At 41.6% G+C, this 25,492-nt stretch overlaps 2 protein-coding genes across 3 annotated transcripts; one reads left to right on the top strand and one right to left on the bottom strand.

Annotated features, from left to right (window-relative positions):
- Positions 1–277: 277 nt before the first annotated feature.
- Positions 278–14,579, top strand: MGARP (mitochondria localized glutamic acid rich protein). Its single transcript, XM_053581738.1, has 4 exons — positions 278–412; positions 6,725–6,828; positions 11,935–12,028; positions 13,811–14,579. The coding sequence occupies exons 1-4, from the start codon at positions 331–333 to the stop codon at positions 14,251–14,253; spliced, it is 723 nt and encodes a 240-aa protein (XP_053437713.1). The 5' UTR covers positions 278–330; the 3' UTR covers positions 14,254–14,579.
- An 8,615-nt stretch (positions 14,580–23,194) lies between these two features.
- LOC128579706 (non-histone chromosomal protein HMG-17-like) lies at positions 23,195–25,099 on the bottom strand. 2 transcript variants are annotated; one of them, XM_053581760.1, is made up of 2 exons: positions 24,994–25,099; positions 23,195–24,378 (listed from the first exon to the last, which is right to left on the bottom strand). In XM_053581760.1, the coding sequence occupies exon 2, from the start codon at positions 24,279–24,281 to the stop codon at positions 24,009–24,011; it is 273 nt and encodes a 90-aa protein (XP_053437735.1). In that variant the 5' UTR covers positions 24,282–24,378; positions 24,994–25,099; the 3' UTR covers positions 23,195–24,008. The 2 variants fall into 2 exon arrangements, with proteins under 2 accessions (XP_053437735.1, XP_053437725.1); XM_053581750.1 differs by lacking the exon at positions 24,994–25,099 and having other exon boundaries at positions 23,195–24,876.
- Between the last annotated feature and the right edge of the window lie 393 nt (positions 25,100–25,492).

Genomic DNA, 25,492 nt, shown 5'->3' with positions numbered 1-25,492 from the left:
ATCTCAGTCTCTATGCGATTCCCAAAACATTTCCAGCCTGCCTGAGGAGTTGCTCTCAGTGGAACACATAGGTGAGGCAGGTGACGGCAACTTCCAGGCTCTCGATCCCGTTTTTTGAGATGCCGCCATCTGTTTTCCCGAAGCGGAGGAAAGCAACAGAGCTAGAGAAGGGTTTGGGACACCAGGAGAAGTGCAAACTCCCACCCGCCTCGCAAGGCGGCGGGGGCGGGGCTGGGCGGGGCGCTCTCGGGCTCTCCACGGGTCGGCGTCTGGGCAGCCAAGCGTCCAGCTACCCGGGCTGCGGCGCGGCGGACGGTGGACGGCGGCGCCATGTACCTCCGCAGGGCGGTCTCCAAGACCCTGGCGCTGCCTCTGAGGGCGCCCCCCAGCCCGGCGCCGCTCGGGAAGGACGGTGAGTGCGTGACTAGGGAGCGTCTCCCCGGCGGTCGGGTCCCCGCCGGCACCCGGCTGGCCGAACCCACCCAGAACAGCAAAAGCCAGAAGGGTAGAGTCTCAGGGAAGACGTCCGGGAGTTCTTGGAGACTTTGAAAATAGGGAAACTTTCCAGTATGCCGTCCGAATCCAGCTAGGCTTTCTGGGTTCGAATCCTGATCTCGGTCAAGAGGTTTAACCTGTTTCCTCATCTGTAAAATGGGGGCAATAATAGGTGTGAGTTCGAATGAGTTATGTAGTTAAAAGCACTTGGAGAAGTGCCAGGCTAACACAGTTTACCACACTTGTTATAAATAGAGCCCAATTCGCCGTCCAGCATCAGGAAGAGGCAGAGGCTGGGTGGGCAGGCGGATGGTATGAACTGAAGACCTGGCGGGTCTACGCAGCCCGAACCCCTCGAGCCCGCTGAGTATCCATCAGCCCCAAGAGAAAGGGCCTTCGGGCCCTTTCCCTTGTGTCAGCAGATAGTCCTGTATCTATCTATTCAGCTGTTTGGCTGTCGCCCAAGTATCCTCACCTTTGCATTTGGGGATGCGTGGGAAACAGCATACTCCGAGATTTTCCAAAGGGGGAGTTGCAGTATGAGCTAGAAGCTTATTAAATAAAAATTGGCATATAGGAAAGCGCCTAGTACAGTGCCTGGAACATAGTAGGTGCTTAAATGTGCACAAGAAAGATTGCTTTTCCCCCCAACAGCCGGCGGCTCCGGGACCGAGTTTGTGCTCCGGTGCGCCCTGCTTCCGCCGCCCTTTTCCTCGTCCTCGTCAACCCTGTCTTTTCCATCCCTGACATAGGGACATCTCTTAGACGACCTCATGCAAAATTAATTCTCTATTAACTTCGCTTCACTTGCTGAGATTCTGAGGTCGCTTTAGTCCAGAGGGTGGATTCGGGCAGGAGACAAGGGCTCCCGCGGAAAATTCCATGGCCCAATTTTGTCCACTCGGAATAGGCCTATGTTGTTGATGGTGGTGGGAGAGAGGGAGGGAGTTTTTCCAGCTAGCTATATTTTTCTTTAAAATACTGATAAGAGAAAGTTGCCCCGCAAGTATCGTTTTCCTGACCTTTTATGTCTTCATTTTCCTCAATCTTTATACCAGATAAGATAGAGCAATATATATTTTCACTGATGAAGTAGGGAGAAGCCATTTATTTTAAAATTATGAAGATAACTGGGCTGTTGTGATGGGGAAGTGTAGGAAGAAAGGTGAGACCCCTGACTGTGGCCTTTTATTTTATCTGTCCGTGACCTCCACAGACATCACGTAAGAAGACATAACATCTTTTTATGTAACTGCACCTATTTTGAATATCGAATAATTTCTTCCCCAACATGGAGCAAAATAAAAGTAGTTAAAAAATTTAAATACCTAGTTAGCAATACTGATTGTAAAAGTACTAGCTTTTCTCTAATTTTCATCTAATCACTATTTTTGTGGCAGTGCTTCATGTATTTTAAGATCTATTATTGACTGGAAACAAATCTGTCTTCAGTCATGGACATTAATACCTTTTTAATGATAATTTTATCATACCTCCTGCTTTGATGAAAAAAATTGTTTCAGTCTCATTGAAGGATAAATTTTTAATTGTCTCATCAAACTGTGTTCTCTCCCTTTTGCTTTTTTTAACTTTAAAATTAAGAATATTCAAATAAACCAATGAGAAATTGGTTTGAAATCACAGGCCACAGTTGTAATTATAACTATATATATGTAGATAAGTGCATGTAAATTTGAATAATTGATAACTATTACAGAGACTTTACAAACAAGACTAGGATTTATGAGGAAAAGGCATTCAAGTGAGTAGAATGAGGGGTATTTCACAAGACAATGTACAAATGGCCAATAATTACAGGCTAATATATGTTTAACCTCATTACCAATCAAAGGAATGACAATAAAATAAAGTTGCTAGTTAAAATCACTAGCTATGTTCCCTTTTGCTTTTAAAATTACAACTTTTTTTTTTTTTTTTTTTATTGTTGGGGATTCATTGAGGGTACAATAAGCCAGGTTACACTGATTGCAATTGTTAGGTAAAGTCCCTCTTGCAATCATGTCTTGCCCCCATAAAGTGTGACACATACCAAGGCCCCACCTCCTAAAATTACAACTTTTATTTTATTATTATTTTTTATTTTTGTAGAGACAGAGTCTCACTTTATGGCCCTCGGTAGAGTGCCGTGGCCTCACACAGCTCACAGCAACCTCCAACTCCTGGGCTTAAGCGACTCTCTTGCCTCAGCCTCCTGAGTAGCTGGGACTACAGGCGCCCACCACAACGCCCGACTATTTTTTGGTTGCAGTTTGGCCGGGGCCAGGTTTGAACCCGCCGCCCTCGGTATATGGGGCCGGCGCCCTACCGACTGAGCCACAGGCGCCGCCCTAAAATTACAACTTTTTAATGAACAAATAACTTGGGTTTATAATAGATCATCAGGGAAAAACCCGACAGATAAAATAGAAAATAGAATTCACCTGTAATCCTACCATTCATTTTCAATTTAAAATGTTTAAATTTTAGTATATTTAGTTTTCCAGACTTTTTTTTTTTTAAACTTCATGCATGTTTTTCTTAGCACATTGCTTACTGTGGGACAGTCCTATACAGAGTATTTTGCTGTGATTTCTCTTTTTTCTTTCTTTCTTTCTTTCTTTTTTTTTGAGACAGAGTCTCACTATGTCGCCCTCCACAGAATGCCGTGACGGCACAGCTCACAGCAACCTCAAACTCTTGGGTTTAAGAGATTCTCCTGCCTCAGCCTCCCAAGCAGCAGGGACTATAGGTGCCCACCACAGAGCCTGGCCATTTTTTGGTTGTAGTTGTCATTGTTTAGCTGGCACCGGCTGGATTCAAACCCTCCTGCTCTGGTGTATGTGGTTGGCGCTCTAGCCGCTGAGCTACAGGCACTGAGCCTGTGATTTCTCTTAATATATTGCAAATATTCTTGTTGTTAATACCTTTCTTCAAAATTATAATGTCTTTTTGTTTCACATTGTATGAATGCATGTATAGCTAATTAATCCGTATTGAATTATTCCCATTTCATTGCTATTTTAAGTAACTTGGCTGTAATAGTATGTGTTTAAATCTCTAAATTTTTCTTTAAAAAAACTTCCTGTTTTTTCTGTCTGGGAAATATAAAAGCTATATTTTCTCTATTTGATCAGAGATTTATTTTTAGTAAATATTATTTTTACTTTTATTTGACCAAAAAACATTCCACCAGAAGTCAAAGCCATAACCTCTTATCACAGCCTCTTGAGCACATTTGAAAGGAAAAACATTTTTTTTCTAAGAAATGGCCACATATATCCAAACTAAGAACATTGTGATTTTGCTACTATGAAAGTTTGTAACCAGTGCAAATGTCTTAAGATGTGCAAGTCCCTGTACCCACTCTTTTTATGTTAAGCCGTATCAAGTAACAGGTTGAACATCTCTAATCGGAAAATCTAAAATCCAAACTGCCCCAAAATTTGAAAACGTTTTGAGCACCAACACGATTCCATAAGTGGAAAATCCCATACATAGATACTGAACACAGACTTTCTTTCATGCACAGAATTATTTAAAATATTGTACGAAATTACTTTTAGGCTGTTCATATAAGGTGATGAAACAAATTAATTTCATGGTTATATTTGAGTCCCATCCCCAAGATAGCTCATTCTGTATGTGCACATATTCCAAAATCCAATAACATCTGAAATCCTAAACACTTCTGGTCCCAAGCATTTTGGATAAAGGGATATTCAACCTGTAGTTTGCACTTTCCAGGTCACACAATTCTCATGCTTTTGCACATGTTGAGCCCTGCTGTGCCAGTTCTCCTTCCCTTTACTTATCTGAAAAATTCCTATTGTCTATCAGATCATGTCTCAATTGTCAGGGCTACCGTGAGCCAACTAGCTGAGGTTTTTTTCTCTGCATTTTCATGTGCTTAACTTCTATTACAACATTTGTCATACTGTATCACAATTATTTGTCTGTATGTCCATCTCCTCCTAAATTATGAGCTGCTTGAGGCAGGGACCTTGTCTGTCTTGTTCACAATTGTGTCTTTAATGCGTCTAACAATTCCAAACACATAGTAGGTGCTCACCAGTATTTGTTGAATGAACATATAAATGTCTCTACTTCTTTATCTTTAAAATAAATAATTTAGGCTCGGCGCCTGTGGCTCAAGTGGCTAAGGCACCAACCACATACACCTGAGCTGGCGGGTTCAAATCCAGCCCGGGCCCGCCAAACATCAATGACGGCTGCAAACAAAAAATAGCCAGGCATTATGGCATGCGCCTGTAGTCCCAGCGACTTGGGAGGCCGAGGCAGGAGAATCGCTTGAGCCCAGGAGTTGGAGGTTGCTGTGAGCTGTGATGCCACTGCACTCTACCCAGGGTGACAGCTTGAGGCTCTGTCTCAAAACAAACAAACAAATAAAATAAATAATTTAGGGCCAGATGTGGTGGCTCATACCTGTAATCCCAGCACTTGGGAGGCTGCAACAGGTGGATTGCTTGAGCTCAGAGGTTTAAAACTATCCTGAGCAAGAGTGAGACCTTGTCTCTAAAAAATAGCTAGATATTGTGGCTAGTGCCTATAGTCCCAGCTACTTGGGAGGCTGAGGCAAGAGAATTGCTTAAGCCCAGGAGTTTGAGGTTGCTGTGAGCTATGATGCCATAGGCATTCTACACTGGGTGACAAAGTGAGACTATCTCAAAATAAAATGAAATAAAATAAAATTAATTAAATACATACTTTGAGCTACATGAACTTTAAGTTCCTTCTAGCTTTCAGTCTGTTACAAAAATTTCAATTCCAGGGCAGTGCTCAAAGGAGTAGAATGCTGGCCCCATATGCCGGAGGTGGCGAGTTCAAACCCAGCCCCGGCCAAAAACTGCAAAAAAAAAAAAAAAAATTCAATTCCAAGGCATTACGGAATGTGTAAATTCTAGCACTACAGAATAAATATATTTAAATATAATAATATACTACTTTGGTCTATTCCTATTAGTTTGTATAGAATTGTACTTCCATTTCAATTACAACCTTATTGCAATATATAGCTTTAAAAAGCTTTTATCTGGGGTGGTGCCTGTGGCTCAGTGAGTAGGGCGCCGGTCCCATATGCCGGAGGTGGTGGGTTCAAACCCAGCCCCGGCCAAAAACCAAAAAAAAAAAAAAAAGCTTTTATCTGCCCAGCAGTTGGGAGGCCAAGCGGGTGGATTGCTTGAGCTTAAGAATTTAAGACCAGCCTGAGCTGGAGGGAGACCTCTTCTCTAAAAATAGCCAGGCGTTGTGGTGGGCACTATAGTCTCAGCTACTTGGGAGGCTGAGGTTGCTGTGAGCTGTGATGCCATAGCACTCTACTGAGGGTGGGAAAGTGAGACTCTGTCCCCACCTCCCAAAAAAATAAAAAGCTTTTGTCTGTGTTTGCTTCATGTTAGAATAATTGAGATTTCTTCCTATATCTACATTTGTATTACAGATTTATAAGAATGTGTTGAATTTTATTATTTTATTTTATTTTTTTGAGATAGAGTTTCACTTTGTTGCCCTCAGTAGAGTGCTGTGGCATCACAGCTCACAACAACCTCAAACTCTTGGGCTTAAGCAATTCTCTTGCTTCAGCCTCCCAAGTAGCTAAGACTACAGGCGCCTGCCACAACACCTGGCTATTTTTTTAGAGATGGGGATCTCACTCTTGCTCGGCTGGTCTTAAACTCCTAAGCTCAAGCAATCTACTCTCCTCGGCCTCACAAGTGCTAGGATTACAGGCGTGAGCCACTACGCCCAGCCTGAATTTTGACACAAATGTTTTTACGTCAAAAAATATTTTATTATGATTTTAAGTTAATAAATATTTTATTAAATTTTAAGTACAAATATATTTCAGTTTTTTAAAAAATAACTATTTCCATTGAATCCTGTAAAGAACTACATACCTAAGTAGATTTCTTTTGCTAATATGCATTTCATCTCTCTGTTAATATTGTTTAGTGCTTTTGTCATTTTTCCTTATCCACACCTTCCAAGAAAGCATAATACTGAGCATTAAGATGACAGATTTCATAAATACTTATCAAATTGTATTGGGAAGTGGAATTATTATTGCCTTGTAATGCTGTATTCCCTTAAGCTAAAATCATTTGATGTTAATTGATTCTAGGTTCACCAAAGGGAAATTTTTTTAAAGATGTAATTATTTAAAATAGTTTTGCGTAAGCAGTGAAGCTAACTGCATTTAAACTTGTTTTTCTAGCATCTCTTCGCCGGATGTCATCTAACAAATTCCCTGGATCATCTGGATCAAATACGATTTATTATCTACTTGTAGGTGTCACAGTCAGTGCTGGCGGATATTATGTAAGTCATTAAATAATCATAATGCTTAGGGATTCATGTATTTTACAACCTATGGTTAAACTTAAAGCAATGTCATGATCAGATTGTGGGATTAAATAAGTATAGGAGTACAACAACTAGTATAGATGACTTTCAATAAAAACAATGCCATTATAAATGCTAATATTAATATATGTGTGTGTATATATATATTTTTTTTTTGGGGGGGTTCACTCAGTTGCCCTGAGTTTCACTCAGTTGCCCTGTGGGTGAGTGCTGTGCCATCATAGCTCACAGCAACCTCAAACTCTTTGGGCTCTAGTGGTCCTCTTGCCTCAGCCTCCCTGGTAGCTGGGACAATGCCCAACTATTTTTTAGAGACAGGGTCTCACTCTTACTCAGGCTGAGTCTTACTTTATTGCCCTCAGAAGAATGTCATGTCATCACACTGCTCACAGCAACCTCCAGCTCCTGGGCTTAAGCAATTCTCTTGCCTCAGCCTCCCGAGTAGCTGGGACCACAGGCGCCCACCACAACGCTCAGCTATTTTTTTGTTGCAGTTCAGCCTGGACCGGGTTTGAACCTGCCACCCTCAGCATATGGGGCCAGCGCCCTACCCACTGAGCCACAGGCGGCGCCCTAGAGCAGTTTTGTTTTGTTTTGTTTTTTGTGTGGTTTTTGGCCGGGGCTGGGTTTGAACCCGCCACCTCCGGCATATGGGACCGGCGCCCTACTCCTTGAGCCACAGGCGCCACCCCCTAGAGCAGTTTTAATTTATAGAAAAATGAGTGGAAAGTACAGAAAGTTCCCATGTATCTAAACCCTTTCATATGTCTCTTCTTTTCTCCTATTAACATTCCATTAGTATGGTATATTTGTTAAAACTGATGAGCTAACTTCGATACATTAATATTAACTAAAGTGCATAGTTTGCATTAGGGTTCACGCTTTGTGTTGTATATTCTGTGAGGTTTAACAAATATACCATGACATGTATCAACCATTATAGTATACAGAACAGTTTCACTGTCTTAAAAAAATCCCTATACTCCATCTGTTTATCCCTTCCTCCTTCCTCCTAGTCTTTCTACTATTTCCTTAGTTTTATCAGTTTCATAATTTACATAGTTTTATTATTTTATTTTTAAACTTTTATTTATTTATTTATTTGTTTATTTTTAAGGCAGGTTCTTGCTGTCACCCAGGTTAGAGTGCAGGGGTGGTCATCATAGCTCACAGCAACCTCAAACTCCTAAGTTGAAGTGATCCTCCTGCTTCAGTCTCCCGAATAGCTGGTACAGGTACCACCATGCCTGGCTAATTCCTTTTTTATTTTTTTTTTGTAAAGACAGGGGTCTCACCAGACTGGTTTATAAAAATTTTAGTATATTTTACATGCTTATATTTAATAAATATCATTTTAAAATAGCTTTCAAAGTCTAAATTTGAGACCCTATCTTCTAACAGGCTCTTACTCTGTGCTCAATTGTGCTGGATTTGGAAAAACTAGACCCTCTGGGCCACACATGAGGGTGAATTATTCTAGTATTATAGGTCTTCAATTCTGCCTAAAGTCAATTTTTCTCATCTTGTGGGTTAGCATCTCAAGCAATATGACTAATAACCTGTGGGATGTTGCTGCTGGGATGATCATTTCAGAGATGTGAACTTGTGTACTGGGTTCAGTCACAGTGTTTTGAGAAATGAGAATGCTGACTCAGCATATTGGTTCTGTATGCCTGCTTTTATACAAAAATGTTGATTGTCATTCCTTTTGATCCTGTTTGTTCCACAGGTTTCAAAGCCTGAAGGCTGAATTCAGTAAACCCTGGGAAGTTTGTTATAAAGGTCCACTTTGCATGGCCAAGCGCGGTGGCTCACACCTGTCATGCTAGCACTCTGGGAGGCTGAGGCAAGTGGATTGCCTGAGCTCACGAGGGAGACCTTATCTCTAAAAATTGCCGGGCATTGTGGGCAGGCGCCTGTAGTCCCAGCTACTTGGGAGGCTAAGGCAAGAGTATTGCTTGAGCCCAAGAGTTTAAGGTTGCTATGAGCTGTGACACCATGGCACTCTACCAAGAGTGACATAGTGAGACTTTTTCTCAAAAAACAAAAAACATCAACCAAAAAGTCCACTTTGCATCACTTCCACCCCTGATGTTATAAATTTCCCATATTTACGGTATAATTTTTATACTATAAAATGGTTTTGGGGCCAAGCACGGTGGCCGAGGAGGGTAGATTGCCTGAGCTTACATGTTCAACACCAGCCTGAGCCAGAGAGAGACCCTGTCTCTAAAAATAGCCAGGCATTGTAGCAGGTGCCTGTAGTCCCAGCTACTTGGGAGGCTGAGGCAAGAGAATCACTTGAGCCCAAAAGTGAGAGGTTGCCGTGAGCTATTGCAATAGTACTCTACTGAGAGCAACAACTCTGTCTCAAAAAAAAATGGTTTTTAATTTGCATGGTATCATCTTTTTTTTTTTGGCAGTTTTTGGCTGGGGGCGGGTTTGAACCTGCCACCTCCAGTATATGGGGCTGACACCCTACTCCTTTGAGCCACAGGTGCCGCCTGGTATAATTTTTTAATAAGGTACTTGGTATGCCTTTATGTCTCGCTCTAGCTCAGGCTGTTCTCAAACATGTGAGCTCAGGCTATCCATGAGCCTTGGCCTCCCAGAGCACTATGATAGAACTATAGGCACGCACCACCACACATGGCTAATTAAAAAAATTTTTTTTGCAGAGATGGTGTCTCACTCAGCTGGTCTCAAATTCCTGTCCTCAAGTGATCGTGATCCCTCTACCTTGCCTCCCAAAGTGCTGGGATTATAGGCATGAGCCACTGCACCTGGAATTAAATTGTACTTTTATTATAATTGTTATACTTTACAGTCAAAAGCATACCAAATATTAAAGTAACCCAATACAAGGAACCTTCTTTATCAAGCACCATGTAAACATAAATAATTGATTCAGTTTCTTATTAAATCCACTTAACATTTTGAGTAGAGATTTAACAGATTTCTAGACTGGCTGCCTTTTCTGTTTTTTCTTTCTTTCTTTTTTTTCTTAAATAGAGACAGAGTCTCACTTTAATGCCCTCGGCATAGTGCTGTAGTGTCACAGCTCACAACCTCCAGCTCTTTGGCTTAGGTGATTCTCTTGCCTCAGTGTCCTGTGTAGCTGGGACTACAGGCACCCACCACAATGCCCGGCTATTTTTTCTTGTTGCAGTTTGGCCGGGGCCAGGTTTGAACCCTCCACCCTCAGTATATGGGGCCTGCGCCCTACTCGCTGAGCCACGGCACCACCTGCTGCGTTTGTTTTTTTGAGACAGAGTCTCAAGTTGTCGCCTTGAAGTTGAGTGCTATGGTGTCAAAGCTCACAGCAGGCTCAAACTTTTGGGCTCAAGTGATTCTCTTGCCTCAGCCTCTGAAGTAGCTGGGACTACAGGCACCTGCCACAGTGCCCAGCTATTTTTGCCTTTGCAGTCGTCATTGTTGTTTTAATTGGCCCAGGCCGGGTTCAAACTCCCCAGCCTCAGTGTATGTGGCCAGCGCCCCTAACCACTGAGCTACGGGCACCGCTCCAATACTGCTTCTTTTTCTTTTTTGAGACAGAGCCTCAAACTGTCCCCCTAGGTAGAGTGCTGTGACATCACAGCTCACAGCAACCTCAAACTCCTGGGCTCAAGCAATTCTCCTGCCTCTGCCTCCCAAGTAGCTGGGACTACAGGTGCCTGCCACAATGCATGGCTATTTTTTGGTTGCAGCCGTCATTGTTGTTTGGTGGGCCCGGGCTGGATTCCAACCCACTAGCTTAAGTGTATGTGGCTGGCGTCTTAGCCACTTGAACCACAGGTGCCAAGCCCCAATACTATTTCTTAAGTAACCTATAACCAGGTTATATTGTTGCTTGTAATGACTGATCTTAGCTTACCTAAGAAATTTTCATGAGAATCTAGCAATATGTCATTTTGGAAAACTTCCTTAAATGTTTTATTGTGATATAATTGAGATTCACATGCAGTTATAAGAAATAATATAAGAAATAATATAGCCACATATACCTTTGACCTCATTTCCCCAGTGATGACTTCTTTCATAACTATAGTGCAGTAGCACAACCAGGAGACTGACACTGGTAGCACCCCTTGATTTTATTCACATTTCACCAGTTTTACACGCACTCATTTGTGTGTATGTATTTGATTCTGTGTAGTTCTATCACATGTAATCTGTGTATTTACTACCACTGTCAAGATGAAGAGCAGTTCCATCTCCAGCAAGATCCCTTGAGTTGTCCTTTTATCATTGCACCCACTTCCCTCCTCCTCTCCCCCTCCCCTCCCCCTCCCTTTTCCCTCCACTTTAACCCCCTCCTCCTCCCTCTTCTCTCCCTCCCTCCTCTACCTTTGTTCTCCTCTGCAACCACTAATCTGTTTCTCTACTTTTATCTTTTTAAGAACATTACATAAATGGAACCATAAGGTACATAATCTCCAAGATTGGCTTTTTTTCACTCAGCATGGTTACCTGGAGATTCATCCAAATTGTTCCACATTATCTACAGTTCATTCCTTTTTACTGCTGAGTAGTGTTTGATGTTATACATAGACCATAGTTGTTTTAACCGTTCATCCATTGTAGGCCATCTGAACTGATTCCACTTTGGGGCTGTAACAGATAAAATTGCCATGAACATTTGTGCACAGGTTTTGTGTGAACTTAGATTTCCTTTTCTCTAGGATGAAAGCTGGAGGATATTTGTAAATGTCTGCCAGGATATTTTGGTTATAGTATAATTTTTTTTTTTCATTTTTTCTTCTCCTTTCCATTTACTCTGCATGTTTTCAGTGATCTTTGACTACTGTTAGAGCATTTCTTTCTGTTTTTAAGCATTCTCTAATATTTAATGACAAAGGCTTCCAAAAGGAAGTAAAAGCAAACGCTATGCATTGATTTCTCTTCTTTGCTACATTGGGATTATGATTTAAACTTCTAATGATTATTACATGGAGAAGTGTATATAGCTTTGAGGTTGGCATGATGAATCTTAAAGCTCAAGAAGCAAACCTAAAAAAAAAAAAAAAAAAGGAGTAAACCTAAGCACACATTTGCTTTCAGACGTACAAGACAATAACATCAGAGCAAGCCAAACACATGGAACATATAACAAATTTGAAAGAAAAAACAAAAGCAGAGTTACATCCACTTCAAGGTAAAGTAAATTTTTTAATTAATTAACTTATTTATTTTTGAGGCACTAATTTCCGTCATCTTAGTCTAGCAATAAACAGTATTTGCTTTTGGCTTCTTTGCTAACTTAATCCAAAATGGCTCTGGGTAGGAGTTCATTTAGAAAGAAAAGCCCAACCAAAATCTAAGGAATATTATTATACCTTCTGGATGGGTGCATTTGATAAATGAACACATTTTACATTTATACTGCTGACCAGTGGCTTCGACTTCTTTGTGCGGTGATATTATTTCCCCCCCAACTAGGGCATTCATTCATGCAGGCATAATTTAGCATCTGTCTCTCTCAGCAGCTTGACCTTTCATTTATCCCATTATTTTTTAAAATCATAAAACTCATTTTTCTTTCACTTTTGGCTAAGACCCCCCTGAGTGCCTTTGTCCAAAGTATACTTGACATTAGTAGAATCCGTAATGTAAATTGAGTCCCTCAGTTGATGAAATAATGACCAAGGAACAGAAACTTTATTTATTTATTTTTCAGTTTTTGGCCAGGGCTGGGCTTGAACCCGCCACCTCCGGCACATGGGGCCGGCGCCCTACCCGTTTGAGCCAGAGGCACTGCCCAAAAACTTTTTTTTTTTTTTTCTCAGTTTTTGGCCAGGGCTGGGTTTGAACCTGCCACCTCCAGCATATGGGGCCAGCGCCCTACTTGAAACTTTATATTTTCACCCTGGCCTAATGTAGATTTCTTGCTTTAAACTGCTTCATTTAAAACCATACTTTTTTCCCATTTCAACTAGAATGCCATTATTTTCAATTACTGTGATCACTAAGGACAGAGAGATTAGCTGCTCATGAACAGGTTTTAATCTGTTAATCATGACAATAATAAAAAACAATATCGTCCCAGCTGCTCGGGAGGCTGAGGCAAGAGAATCGCTTAAGCCCAGGAGTTGGAGATTGCTGTGAGCTGTGTGAGGCCACGGCACTCTACCGAGGGCCATAAAGTGAGACTCTGTCTCTACAAAAAAAAAAATAAAATAAAAAAATAAAAATAAAAAACAATATCATCAATAAGTATTATTGAATATAATCAAAAGAAGGTTGTTTATAATAAAGTATAGCATTTTCATTGTACTTCATTTAAGTCCCTTTTCATACACATTATTTTAATTAATCTTCACAAAAGCCCTATGAGGTAGATATTATCAATATCCTTACTTTACAGATGACAAAAATGAGGTTGAGAGAGGATTAGTGACTCCTCGGAGTCACCAGCTAGCGACATGGCTACTCTTCCATGCTTTTTCCCATAAATGGTTGAATAGGTTGGCTATTTATTTTCATATTCTTTGTATTTGAGTAATAATATATTCAAATGGATTTTTTAAGTTCAAAAGAACTTACCGAGAAGCAAATCCCCTATCTCCCAAGTGGCAACCAGTAAAACCAATTTCTTTTAATCCTCCTGGAGAGAATCTTTGCAAATATAACTATGTAGGTATATACATTGCCCCCCTCCCCTTTTGTGCAAACATGGTTTGTACATAGTCTCCTTTCACTGCTTTTTCACTTGAGAGTCTACCTTGAAGACCATTACCTATGAGTGTATAGATTTGTCTTACTTTTTTTGGCCGGGACTGGGTTGGAACCCGCCACCTCCAGCATATGGGACCGGCGCCCTACTCCTTGAGCCACAGGCGCCGCCCAGATCTGTCTTACTTTTTTAAATGATTGTATAATGTTCAACTATATTCCCATGTGCTTTAAATTAATACTTTCAATGGGCTAAATCTTAAAGGTGATAAAGAACATATTGCAGAAGCTGAGAAAGCAAGTCCAGAAGCTCCTGAAGTATCTGTAGTGGAAGCTGAGGTGATAGATGCTGAAGAAATTCCAGATGCTACAGTTGCGGCCCTAACAGAGGCTTCAGCCTGTCCAGGTGGTGTGGAGGCTGCTCCAGAGACAGCAGCGATTGGTGATGAAACTGCACCAGAGGTTCCAGAGGCCGTCATGGGTGAAACCACAGAAGTGAGTGCTGGAACAACCCCAGAGGTTATAGATCCAACTCTGGGTGAAGCTGTTGCCATCGATAATGACAAAGGTACAACAGAGAACAAAAGCTCTGATGAATGTGCTGAACTAGAAGAAGAAAATTCTCCAACTGAGTCACAACCCTCTGCTGAGGATGATTTACTGGCAGAAGCCAGTGTTGATGCTGAGGCTGTCTCGTCTCAAGGCTAATCTCAGGCTGGTAGACAAGTCAGCAAAAAATACCATAGAGTGTCTGATAGGTGCTTTTGTGTTTCTAGTAATCTTAGTTTTTAAAAAGACTTCTGTTTTAGAAAGCTTTAATATGCCTTGAAGGTTTTTGGTCTCTACTGATAGATTTAAGATTGAGAGATTTGAAATTGTGTATGTCTTAATGGTTTTCTAATCTCTGAGATCAGAATATGATGTTGCAGTAAAGAGCTTACGTAGTTTCATCTTTGAATTTAAAATTTAAAAGATAAGAATTGAGCTATCTATATAACCTGTATTCATTTTAATTTTGCTATACCTTTACCTTTATTGTATGCAGATCTGAAACACTGAGTTTGATTTGAACTCATTAAAATAAAATTAGAAAATTTATAGTGCTTGCTTCTACTTTTATTCACTAACATTTTTATGCATATATGGTATATTAACATGCACACATTTAAAATACATGAAGAAATTAAGCTTTTGTAATATTATTGAAGAAAGAACATACAACCTATGGACACCTCTGGGTATAACAATATATGTATATGCCATTTCCTCATCTGTATTACATAGGGGTCTATGTAGAAATTGTCCATTCAGTTTATTTCAAACAATATTTGTTGAAGATTACACTTTGTACCAGGAATCATTCATTCATTCATGTGTTCAACAACTATTAGCTGATCATCTACAACATATTAAGTACTGTTTTAAGTGTTCTTCAGCTTATATTTTACAATGGACCAGACAATAAACACGATAAATAAGAAAACCATATAGTATGTTAGATATTGATAAATGCTAAGGAGAAAAGTAATGAAAATGGATTTTTGAGTGTCAGCTAAAGACAGAAGTTGTGATTTTATTTTATATTTATTTATTCATTTTTTATTTTGTTTTTTTTCTTTTTGAGACAGGGTCTCACTGTGTCGCCCTCAGTAGAGTTCTGTGGCATCACAGCTCACAGCAACCTCAAACTCTTGGGCTCAAGCGATTCTCTTGCCTCAGCCTCCCAAGTAGCTGGGCCCCACCACAATGCCCACTATTTTGTTGTTATCGTCATTGTTGTTTAGCAGGCGTAGGCTGGGTTCGAACCCACCAGCCCCATTGCATGTGGCTGGCTCCCTAACCACTGAGCTACTGGTGCAGAGCCAGGAGTTGTAATTTTAGATAGAGTAGCCAGAAAAAGCCTTATTATGAAGGTGGAGTTTTTGATTTTTTTTTTGGTTTTTGGCCAGGGCTGGGTTTGAACCCGCCACCTCCGGCATATGGGACCAGCGCCCTACTCCTTGAGCCACAGGCGCCGCCCATGAAGGTGGGGTTTTTTTGTTGTTGTAGTTTGGCCGGGGCTGGGTTTGAACCCACCACCCTCAGCATATGGGGCCAGAGCCCTACTCACTGAGCCACAGGCGCCGCCCCATGTTTTTTTTTTTTTTTTTTTGAGACAGATTCTCAAGCTGTCGCCCTGGGCAGAGTGCTATGGTATCACAGCTCACAGCAACCTCAAATTCTTGGGCTTAAGCGATTCTCTTGCCTTAGCCTCCCGAGTAGCCGGGCCTACAGGCACCCAGCTATATTTTGGTTGCAGTTGTCATTGTTGCTTAGCAGACCCCAGCTGGGTTTGAACCTGCCACCCTAGGTGTATGTGGCCAGTGCCCTGCCAACTGAGCCATGGGTGCTGCCAGGAAGGTGTCTTTTGAGTAAAGACCTCAAATATATATAAGGGAACTTCTCATGAAGACATGGCAAGGCAGGGGGATCATTTCTGGAGACAAAACAGACAAGTGCAGAGGATCTGCAGCACGAACATGCTGGAGAATTTGCAGCGTTGCGAGGTGACCAGTGTAGCTGGAGCGGAGTGAAAGGCAAGGAGAGTAACTAAAGAAGGTCACAGAGAGAAAGGGCATTCTTAAGCAGAGATGGGCTACATCATGCTGGGTCATATAAGATTTGGGCTATTTTTAGAGAAAGCTGGGAAATTTTAGTGAACACTGCTGATGTTCTGCCTAGATCCCCTTAATCTAGCCCCTTAACTGGGTACATTTACTCTGAGCTGCTACAAGGATTACACGCGTAACCTAAATCCTGCCCATGTCCCAGGCAGCTCACAACCAATGACTGGCACAGTGGTACAAAAGGTGGAGCCAACTCTGCAGTACAGTTCATACCCCAGAGCTCAGCTAAAGCTGGTCTCTAGCTGAGATTACATCCTTAGCTTCCCCCCTTCCCTTTCCTGCTTTCCTCCATCTGTTCATCTGATGCTGTATATGGTCCCAGGAAACCAGGTGGTAAGATTAGGATTCTGGAGTTGTATCACTCTTCAGCTAGGTGGCAATGGGGACCCCCATCATTGGTGGTAGGTGGAGGAGAGCCAGTACCTGGCATTTGTAGCAATGTGATTACAAAGGTTTCCACTCATGGTAAAGCAGGGTGGGAGATAGGCTAAGGGTGATATACTGGCCAGCTTAATGCCCCTGGAATTTGACAGGTACAAAGAAACAGTGACTATAAGGATTTAATTATGGCTCTGACATACAGGGTGGTATTGCTTTTGACTTTATCTCAAAGTCAACTCTGCATTAGACTTACAAGTCTAAGGTTAAACTTAGACTTGTAAGTCCAATTAAAGGGAGGCTATTTTACTAAACACTCTGTAAGCCGGAGCAGAAACGCTACCAACTACCACTTTTACACACCTTACACACAAATGCATTTTTCCCCAATTTTGTTTAGGATGATTTCTACTAAAAATAATAGAAAACAACTCCGCGGGTTAAACAACAGAGATAATAAATCCAGGGTTGGTGCATTCCATGGCCCTGTCATCAAGAACCAAGTTGTTTCTGTTTTCCTGCTCTACTATCAAGAATGTTTTGGCTTGATGGTTGGTGGGCTTTCCTCAAAATCACAGGATGAATTACCACAATTCTAGGTATTTTACTTAGCTATAATGATGTCCACCAAAAGTCTTTCTTTTTTTTTTATTTTTAATTTCAGTGTGCTTGTTCATTCTTCTTTGTTTGAAGTACTCCTTTTTTGTTGATTTTCTTCTTTCTCCTACGGTGCTGGCTGTTTTTGATGTTGTTAGTAGAGATGGGGTCTTACTCTGGCTCACTGCTGCTCATATGGGTTTTGAACCTCTGAGCTCAGGCAATCCACCCGCCTCGGCCTCCCACAGTGCTGGGACTACAGGAGTGAGCCACCAGGCCCGGCCCAAAAGTCTTTCAAAAAGAAGAGTTCCTTCATCTTAAAAAACAAACTTGAGGGCGGCGCCTGTGGCTCAGTGAGTAGGGCGCCAGCCCCATATGCCGAGGGTGGCGGGTTCAAACCCAGCCCCGGCCAAACTGCAACCAAAAAATAGCCGGGCGTTGTGGCGGGCGCCTGTAGTCCCAGCTGCTCGGGAGGCTGAGGCAAGAGAATCGCGTAAGCCCAAGAGTTAAGAGGTTGCTGTGAGCCGTGTGACGCCACGGCACTCTACCCGAGGGCGGTACAGTGAGACTCTGTCTGTACAAAAAAAAAAAAACAAACTTGAATACTTTTTTTTTTTTTTTTGAGACAGAGTCTCACTCTGTCGCCCTGGGTAGAGTGCCATGGCTTCATAGCTCATAGCAACCTCAAACTCTTGGGCTCAATCTGTCCTCTTACCTCAGCCTCTCAAGTAGCTGGGACTGCAAGGTGCCCACCATAATACCCAGCTACATTTTTTTTTTTAGAGATGGGTGTCTCACTCTTGCTCAGGCTGGTCTTGAACACCTAAGCTAAGGCAATCCAGCCACCTCAGGCTCCCAGAGTGCTAGGATTACAGGGGTGAGCCACCATGCACGGCCTAAAAACTTGAATACATTTTTTTCTTTTTAAGTTTTTGTTGTAGAAAATTGTAAACAGAAGAGAATAGTATAATAAATTTTCACGTACCTAAACCCAGATTTACTAATTATGAACTCATGGTAAATACTTATATTCATACTCCGACACTTTACCTTCTACCACCACAACTGAGGGCCCACCTACAGCTAACACTGACCCCAGCAGTGTGGATAAGATTATAAAGTTGGCTTGGTTCCTATAGCTCAGCGGCTAGGGCGCCAGCCACATACACCAGAGATGGCGGGTCCGAATCCAGCCTGGGCCTGCCAAACAATAATGAGAACTAAAACCAAAAAATAGCTGGGCGTTATGGTGAGTGCCTGTAGTCACAGCTACTTGGGAGGCTGAGGCAAGAGAATTGGTTAAGCCCAAGAGTGTGAGGTTGCTATGAGCTGAGATGCCATGGCAGTCTACCCAGGCTGACATAGACTGTCTCAAAAAAAAAAAAAGGTTATTATTATTATTGTATTTCAAATCTATGAAATACAATATAGATATGTAAAATTCTTACTAATGCTCCAGTCAGTGATCAAATTTCATCAGCCCTTCATGAAGAGTTTTTTCCACCTTTAGTTTGATTTCTGAATTTGAATCTGATTAAAGTTCACAGATTGTAATTGGTTGATACGTCTCCAAGTCCCTTTTTCTATAGAGTGCCCCTTAGCATCACTTCCATTTTTTTTTTTTTTTTTTTGAGACAGAGTCTACTCACCTTTGGTAGAGTGCTGTTGCGTTACAGCTCACAGCAACCTCCATTTTTGGACTTATGAGATTCTCTTCCCTCAGCCTCGGATGTAGCTGGGACTACAGGTGCCTGTCACAACACCTGGCTATTTTTCTTTTTTGGTTGCAGTTGTCATAGTTGTTTAGCAGGCCCAGGCTGGGCTCGAACCCACCAGCCTCATAAATGTGGCTGGCACTCTATTCACTGAACTATGGGCACCAAGCCAACTTATATTTTTCTTAGCAATTTATTGTTTTAATAAATCACATCAGATCTATAGAATTTTTTACAGTCTGTATTTTGCTTATTGCAGCCATATATATTTTTGTTTTGTGTTAACACATTCTTCTCCCCTGCACTGCCTGTAAGTTGGTATTTAGATCTAGAATTTCAACCAAATTCAGATTTATTGTTTTGGCAGGAACTCTTTACAGGTCACGTTCATACATCTGTCAGGTAATGTACAATATCTGCTGTTTTGTTTTTTTTTTTTGAGACATTCTCACTATGTCACACTCAGTAGAGTCCTATGGCGTCACAGCTCAGAGCAACCTCAAACTCTTGGGCTAAAGCCTCTCTTGCTTCAGCCTCCCAAGTAGCTGGGACTACAGGCCTACAACGCCTGGCTATTTTGTTGTTGTTGTTGTCATGGTTGTTTTTAGCAGGCCCCAGCTGGGTTTGAACCCACCAGTCCCGGTGTATGTGGCCAGTGCCCTAACCACTGAACTATGGGCACCAAACCCATATCTTCTGTCTTGATGATGTTAAAAGCCATTGAACCATTACTTTCTTTTTTAGACAGAGTCTCACTTTGTTGCCCTTGGTAGAGTACCATGGTGTCATAGCTCACAGCAACCTCAAACTCTTGGGCTCAAGTGATTCTCTTGCCTCAGTCTCCCAAGTAGCTGGGAATATAGGTACCGGCCACAATGCCGGGGTTTTTTTAGAGATGAGGCCTTGCCTTGTCTAAGGCTGGTCTTGAATCTGTGAGCTCAGGCAATCCACCTGCCTTGGCCTCGCAGAATACTAGGATTACAGGTGTGGGCCACTGTGCCTGGCTGAACCATTATTTCATTAGGAGTTATAAAATGGCAATGTTGTAATTTTACTATCGTTTGTTTATTAGCTGGACTACCTCTATAAAGGGGAATTTCTTTTACCAACTCTTTTGTTATCGTGGAGTATAGTCATTTAGGAAAGACAGAATTAAAAACTTAGATCTTTCTTTTATTTACAGTTTTCAAAACAATAAGAAGGCTCCCTAGCATCTTTCATCAGTGACCAATAACATTTTTTAGTATCATTGTGAACTTAGTGATTTAAACATAATTTATGTGCTTCAATTAATTGCAGTTATTCTCCTTATAAATGCACAAATCTCCCATCTTTGAGTAATGGGAGATTGTTCAAGGGGGCTTCTGAGTCCTTTTGATAAAGCCCTAGTAGTCTAGGATAGCTTCCTTGCTTTCTGATATAATGAGATGTAAATTTCCTACCCCAGACCTGACTATTTCTTTAAGAAATCCGCTTTTAAAAATGTAATTGTAGTATTTAATGATTATAGTCTGGGTGTTTAGAAGGTATCCATTGCTACTGGGTTGGTCATTGCAGCTAGGCCTTTTAGTAGATAGTATTTTTTAAAAAAGATAAACTGTATTACAGATTCATATTGATACTTCCAATTTAAAGTTATGACTCTGAGGTTTTTTTTCTTTGTTTTTTTTTTTTGCTGTTGTTGTCGTTGTTGCAATTTTTGGCTGGAGCCAGGTTTGAACCCATCACCTCCAGTATATGGGGCTGATGCCCTACTTCTTGAGCCACAGGCACCACCCAAGACTCTAAGGTTTTTATTTAACCTGCTTGATCTTCCATTTCAGCCCCCAATCTGGATCTCAAAGACACCAACAGAATTATTTATATGATTTATTCCACAATATCAAACATCAGTGTCAAAATAACAAATACTAGCATTAATAATATAAGTACTCGCTCACTTTGGGAGTTTTTTTTTTTTTTTTGAGACAGAGTCTTACTGTCACCCTTGGTAGAGTGCCGTGGCGTCACATCTCACAGCAACCTCCAACTCTTGGGCTTTAGCGATTCTCTCGCCTCAGCCTCCCAAGCAGCTGGGACTACAGGCACCCACCACAACGCCCGGCTATTTTTGTTGCAGTTGTCATTGTTATTTAGCTTTCTTTTATTTACAGTTTTCAAAACAATAAGAAGGCTCCCTAGCATCTGGGGCGGGGCTTGAACCCACCAGCCTTGGCGTATGTGGCTGGTGCTGTAACCATTGTGCTATGGGCGCTGAGCCACTTTGGGAGTTTTTGGTACTTTTTTTTTTGGTACTTATTTTTTAACTACAAAAGCTCACTGTACGCTAAGTACTTTTTATCCTTGGGGTATATGCCGTCAAATTACTACAATCTAAAGTCACTTGTAATTGTTCCCCTCTGTGCTGTTATGGCACAGGTCAAATCATAGTTTCATTTTGCTTTAGAGGGATTACCTTTTTAAACTCTTTTTAAATACATATTTTTTTGAAACAGAGTCCTACTTTGTCAACTTCGGTAGAGTGCTGGGCATCATAGCTCACAGCAACCTCTAACTCTTGGACTAAAGCCATTCTCTTGCCACAGCCTCCCAAGCAGCTGGGACTACAGGCACCTGCCACAACGCCCAGCTATTTTTAGAGATGAAGTCTTGCTCTGGCTCAGGCTGGTCTTGAACCTGTGAACTCAGGCAATCCACCCGCCTTGGCCTCTCAAGTGCTAGGATTACAGGCGTGAGCCACCGCACCCAGTCTATTTTTATTCTTTTTATTCTTTTTTTTTTTGTAGAGACAGAGTCTCACTGTACCGCCCTCGGGTAGAGTACCGTGGCGTCACACGGCTCACAGCAACCTCTAACTCTTGGGCTTACACGATTCTCTTGCCTCAGCCTCCCGAGCAGCTGGGACTACAGGCACCCGCCACAACGCCTGGCTATTTTTTTTTTGTTGCAGTTTGGCTGGGGTCGGGTTTGAACCTGCCACCCTCGGCATATGGGGCCGGCACCCTACTCACTGAGCCACAGGCGCCGCCCACCCAGCCTATTTTTAAAATTTTAATAATGATGTAAACTCTGGCTCTAAAGTCAAATCTATAAAACAAAGTATATGCAGAGAAATCTGCTGTCCCTCTTTATTGTCTTCCAACTATTCCTTCCATAACCTAACATTGACTCACTTTTTAAAACTTTATGGTTTAAGACAGGCACAGTGGCTCACAGCTATAATACCAGCACTCTGAGAGGCCAAGGTGCATGGATTGCTTGAGCTCAGGAGTTCAAGACCAGCTTGAGCAAGAGAAAGACCCCATCTCTAAAAATAGTTGGGCATTGTGATGGGTGCCTGTAGTCCCAGCTACTTGGGTGGCGGAGGCAAGAGAGCCCAAAAGTTTGAGGTTGTTGTGAGCTGTGACTCCATGGCACTCTACTGAGGGTGACAAAGTAAAACTGTCTCAAACACACGCACACACACAAAACTTTAGGGTTTATCTTTCCTTCCATTTTTTTCTTTGTATGAGCTATACACATTTATTGACCTTCCTTCTTAGATAACAGCACTATATTACGTACACACATCGCTCTGCTTTGCCCTTTTAACTGTGCTTAGGGATTATAATAGTACATAGATATTTCTCATTGCTTTTCACAGTTGCATAGAACTACATTGTGTAGTACCACTCTTGTTTATTTAACTAATTTCCTACTGATAGATATTTGACTAGCTTCTAGTATTTTCTGTTACAAATAGTGCTGCAATGAATAACTTCATGCATATGTCGTTTTGCACATTTGCCAGTGTATCATTGGGAGAGCTTTTTAATTATTTTGTTTGTTTGTTTTTTGAGACAGAGTCTCACCTTGTCACCCTGGATAGAGTGCTGTGGTGTCATGACTTACAGCAACCTCAAATTTTGGGGCTCAAACAATCCTCTTGCCTCAACCTCTCAAGTAGTTGGGACTACAACACTGGATAGTTTTTCTATTTTTAGTAGAACCAGGGTCTCACTCTTGCTCAGGCTGGTCTTGAACTCCCAAGCTCAAACAATACACCTACCTCAGCCTCCCAAGGTGCTAGGATCATAGACCTGAGCCACTGTGTCCAGCTGGGAGAGATTTTTAGAAGTTCAAATACTTTGCTGTTATTGCAAACGTCCTTCCATAGAAGGAATACCCTTTTATATTCCAAAACAGCAGTGTGTGTTTCCTGTCAGAATATTGTCAAACATTTGGGCTTTTACTCATGTGACATTTGAAAAATATCTCAGTGCAGTTTAAATTTCCATTTCTTTTATTTATTTATTTTTTCCAAGCCAAACTGTATCCAGCTTTATTAAAGATACTTTTCATAAACAATCACGGTATTTCAGGCAGGACATGGGCAGACGATCGTTAACAGTATACAACAACTTTCAAACTCCCTTCTTCAATGTTCTACCAAAAATCAGAAAGCCACTATAAAACCCAATGAAGTCTTCATTTGATGCTCTGAACAGGGAAGTTTAGAGTGAGGGTTGACATTTCACATTTAGCATGTTGTTTAACAACTTTTCACAAGCCGACCCTAACTTTCAGGAAATGAAATGAAAATGGCAGAATTTATCTGAAGATCCAACAATCTACAAATGGAACCGCTGCTCTTTTGAGGGATGCCATCTCAGTGGTATTATTGAAAAAGTCCAGATTCCTTGATATACTGGTAACCAATTATTGGGGGTCAGGTTACAAGAGGTGACTGGGTTTAAGGGAGTTAAGACTATGCTGAAGACTGAGGGAGACTAGGACATAAAAACAAATTAGTTTTTCCATACCACAAGGCATTTGTGCCAAGGTAGCTGTGTGTCAACATCAGGGAATCCCTCCTCTTGGGAGCCAAGAGGAAGTCTCTCAAAACTAGAGGGAAAAACATTTTCCCTCATATCAATCTAGCTTTGGAGACATTCTATTAGTGACATATGTCCCTTCCCCAAAAAACAATGAAATGTTCTGTGTGCTAACAACATAGATTAAAAAAAAAAGTAAAACAAAATTCTGCATTTTTATAAAACTTGATAAAAAATAGTATTTCAAACTGTACAGTCACCAGAAGTACACAGTTATCAAAAATGCACACACTTCACTTGGCGTCTCCAGCACCTGCAGCTTTCTGGGCCTGGTCTGTGTTGGCATCTCCGTTTTCTGCAGGGTTATTCCCCTCCTTGCCAGCGTCAGCTTTTCCCTTTTTCCCTTTGGGTACCTTCTCTCCCTTCTTTGCAGGGGCCTTTTTGGGCTTGGGCTCTGGCTTTGGAGGAGCAGGTTTAGCAGACAACCTTGCAGCTCTTCTCTGTGGTTCGTCCTTTGCCTTGGCTTTATCTCCTTTAGCTTCCCCTTCAGCCTTTCTCTTGGGCATGGTGGCAACGGCGGCGGGACGTAGGCGCTGTACGCAGGGATGCAGTGACACGCGAGCTTTGGTCGGGGGTCGTTCTCGCCTCCTCTTCTTCCCATTTCTTTTATTAAAAGCAAGGTTGAACATCATTTAATATGGTTAAGAACCAGGTCCATTTCTTTAATTGCAAATTGTGTTATTTATGTCTCTAGTCTATTTTCCTATAGTGTTGTCAATTTTTCTTCTATGTTTTATAAGCTCTTTATACATTATATAGATATTACATTTTTGTCCATGACATAAATTACAAATATTCTTCTAAGTTTGTCATTCATCTTTTATTTATTATATTTCTGTAGTATAAGATTTTAAAAAATTTTCATTTCATCAAATTGATCAATCTTTTTCTGTATTATTTCTGTATTGAATTTTAAGCTATTGTTAGTATAGTAGATTGGGAAAAATAGCCACAAATTTTTCCCACTCTCGTATATACCTTCTTGTTAAATATGACTTTACATTTATCTTTTCCTATCAAGAGATGGAGACTGTTTTTCCATCCCCTTGAATTTGGACAGGGCTTGTACTTTTCTTCAGCTGATAGAACGCAATGGAAGTGACTTTGTAAGAATTCTTACCTGCTTGGACTCCTGAGACTGCCGTGGAGAAGCCTGAACTAGCGGTGAGAATGAGAGATCAGATGGAGAGAAAGACCCGCCTGTAAGCTAACACCAACCTCAGATATGTGAATGAGTCATCCTAGGCCGTTCAGGTCCAGCAGCCCTGCCAGATGACTGCAGTTTTAAGAGTGATCCCAGGGAAGACCAGGAACGAGCCCCCTAGCTGAACGCAGATCAAAAAAAAATTTTTTTTGAGACAGTCTCACTTTATCACCCTTGGTCGAGTGCTGTGGCATCACACAGCTCACAGCAACCTTCAACTCCTGGGCTGAGGTGATTCTCTTGCCTCAGCCTGCCAAGTAGCTGGGACTATAGGCGCCCGCCACAACGCCGGGCTATTTTTTTGTTGCCGTTTGGCCTGGGCTGGGTTGGAACCCGCCACCTTCGGTATATGGGGCCGGCGCCCTACTCACTGAGCCACAGGCGCCACCCAGATCAAATTTTTGATCCACAAAACTGCAAATAAGATGGGTGTATACTAAGCCAAGTAGCTGGGGTACTTTATTAGGCAAGTGATAACCCATAGGTAAGAAATAAAACTTAACTTTGCATTTG

The sequence above is a fragment of the Nycticebus coucang genome, chromosome 1, assembly GCF_027406575.1.
Source record: "Nycticebus coucang isolate mNycCou1 chromosome 1, mNycCou1.pri, whole genome shotgun sequence".
Lineage (NCBI taxonomy): Eukaryota > Metazoa > Chordata > Mammalia > Primates > Lorisidae > Nycticebus > Nycticebus coucang.
Note: the sequence above shows the minus strand (reverse complement) of the source record. Positions and strands in the feature narration are given on the sequence as shown.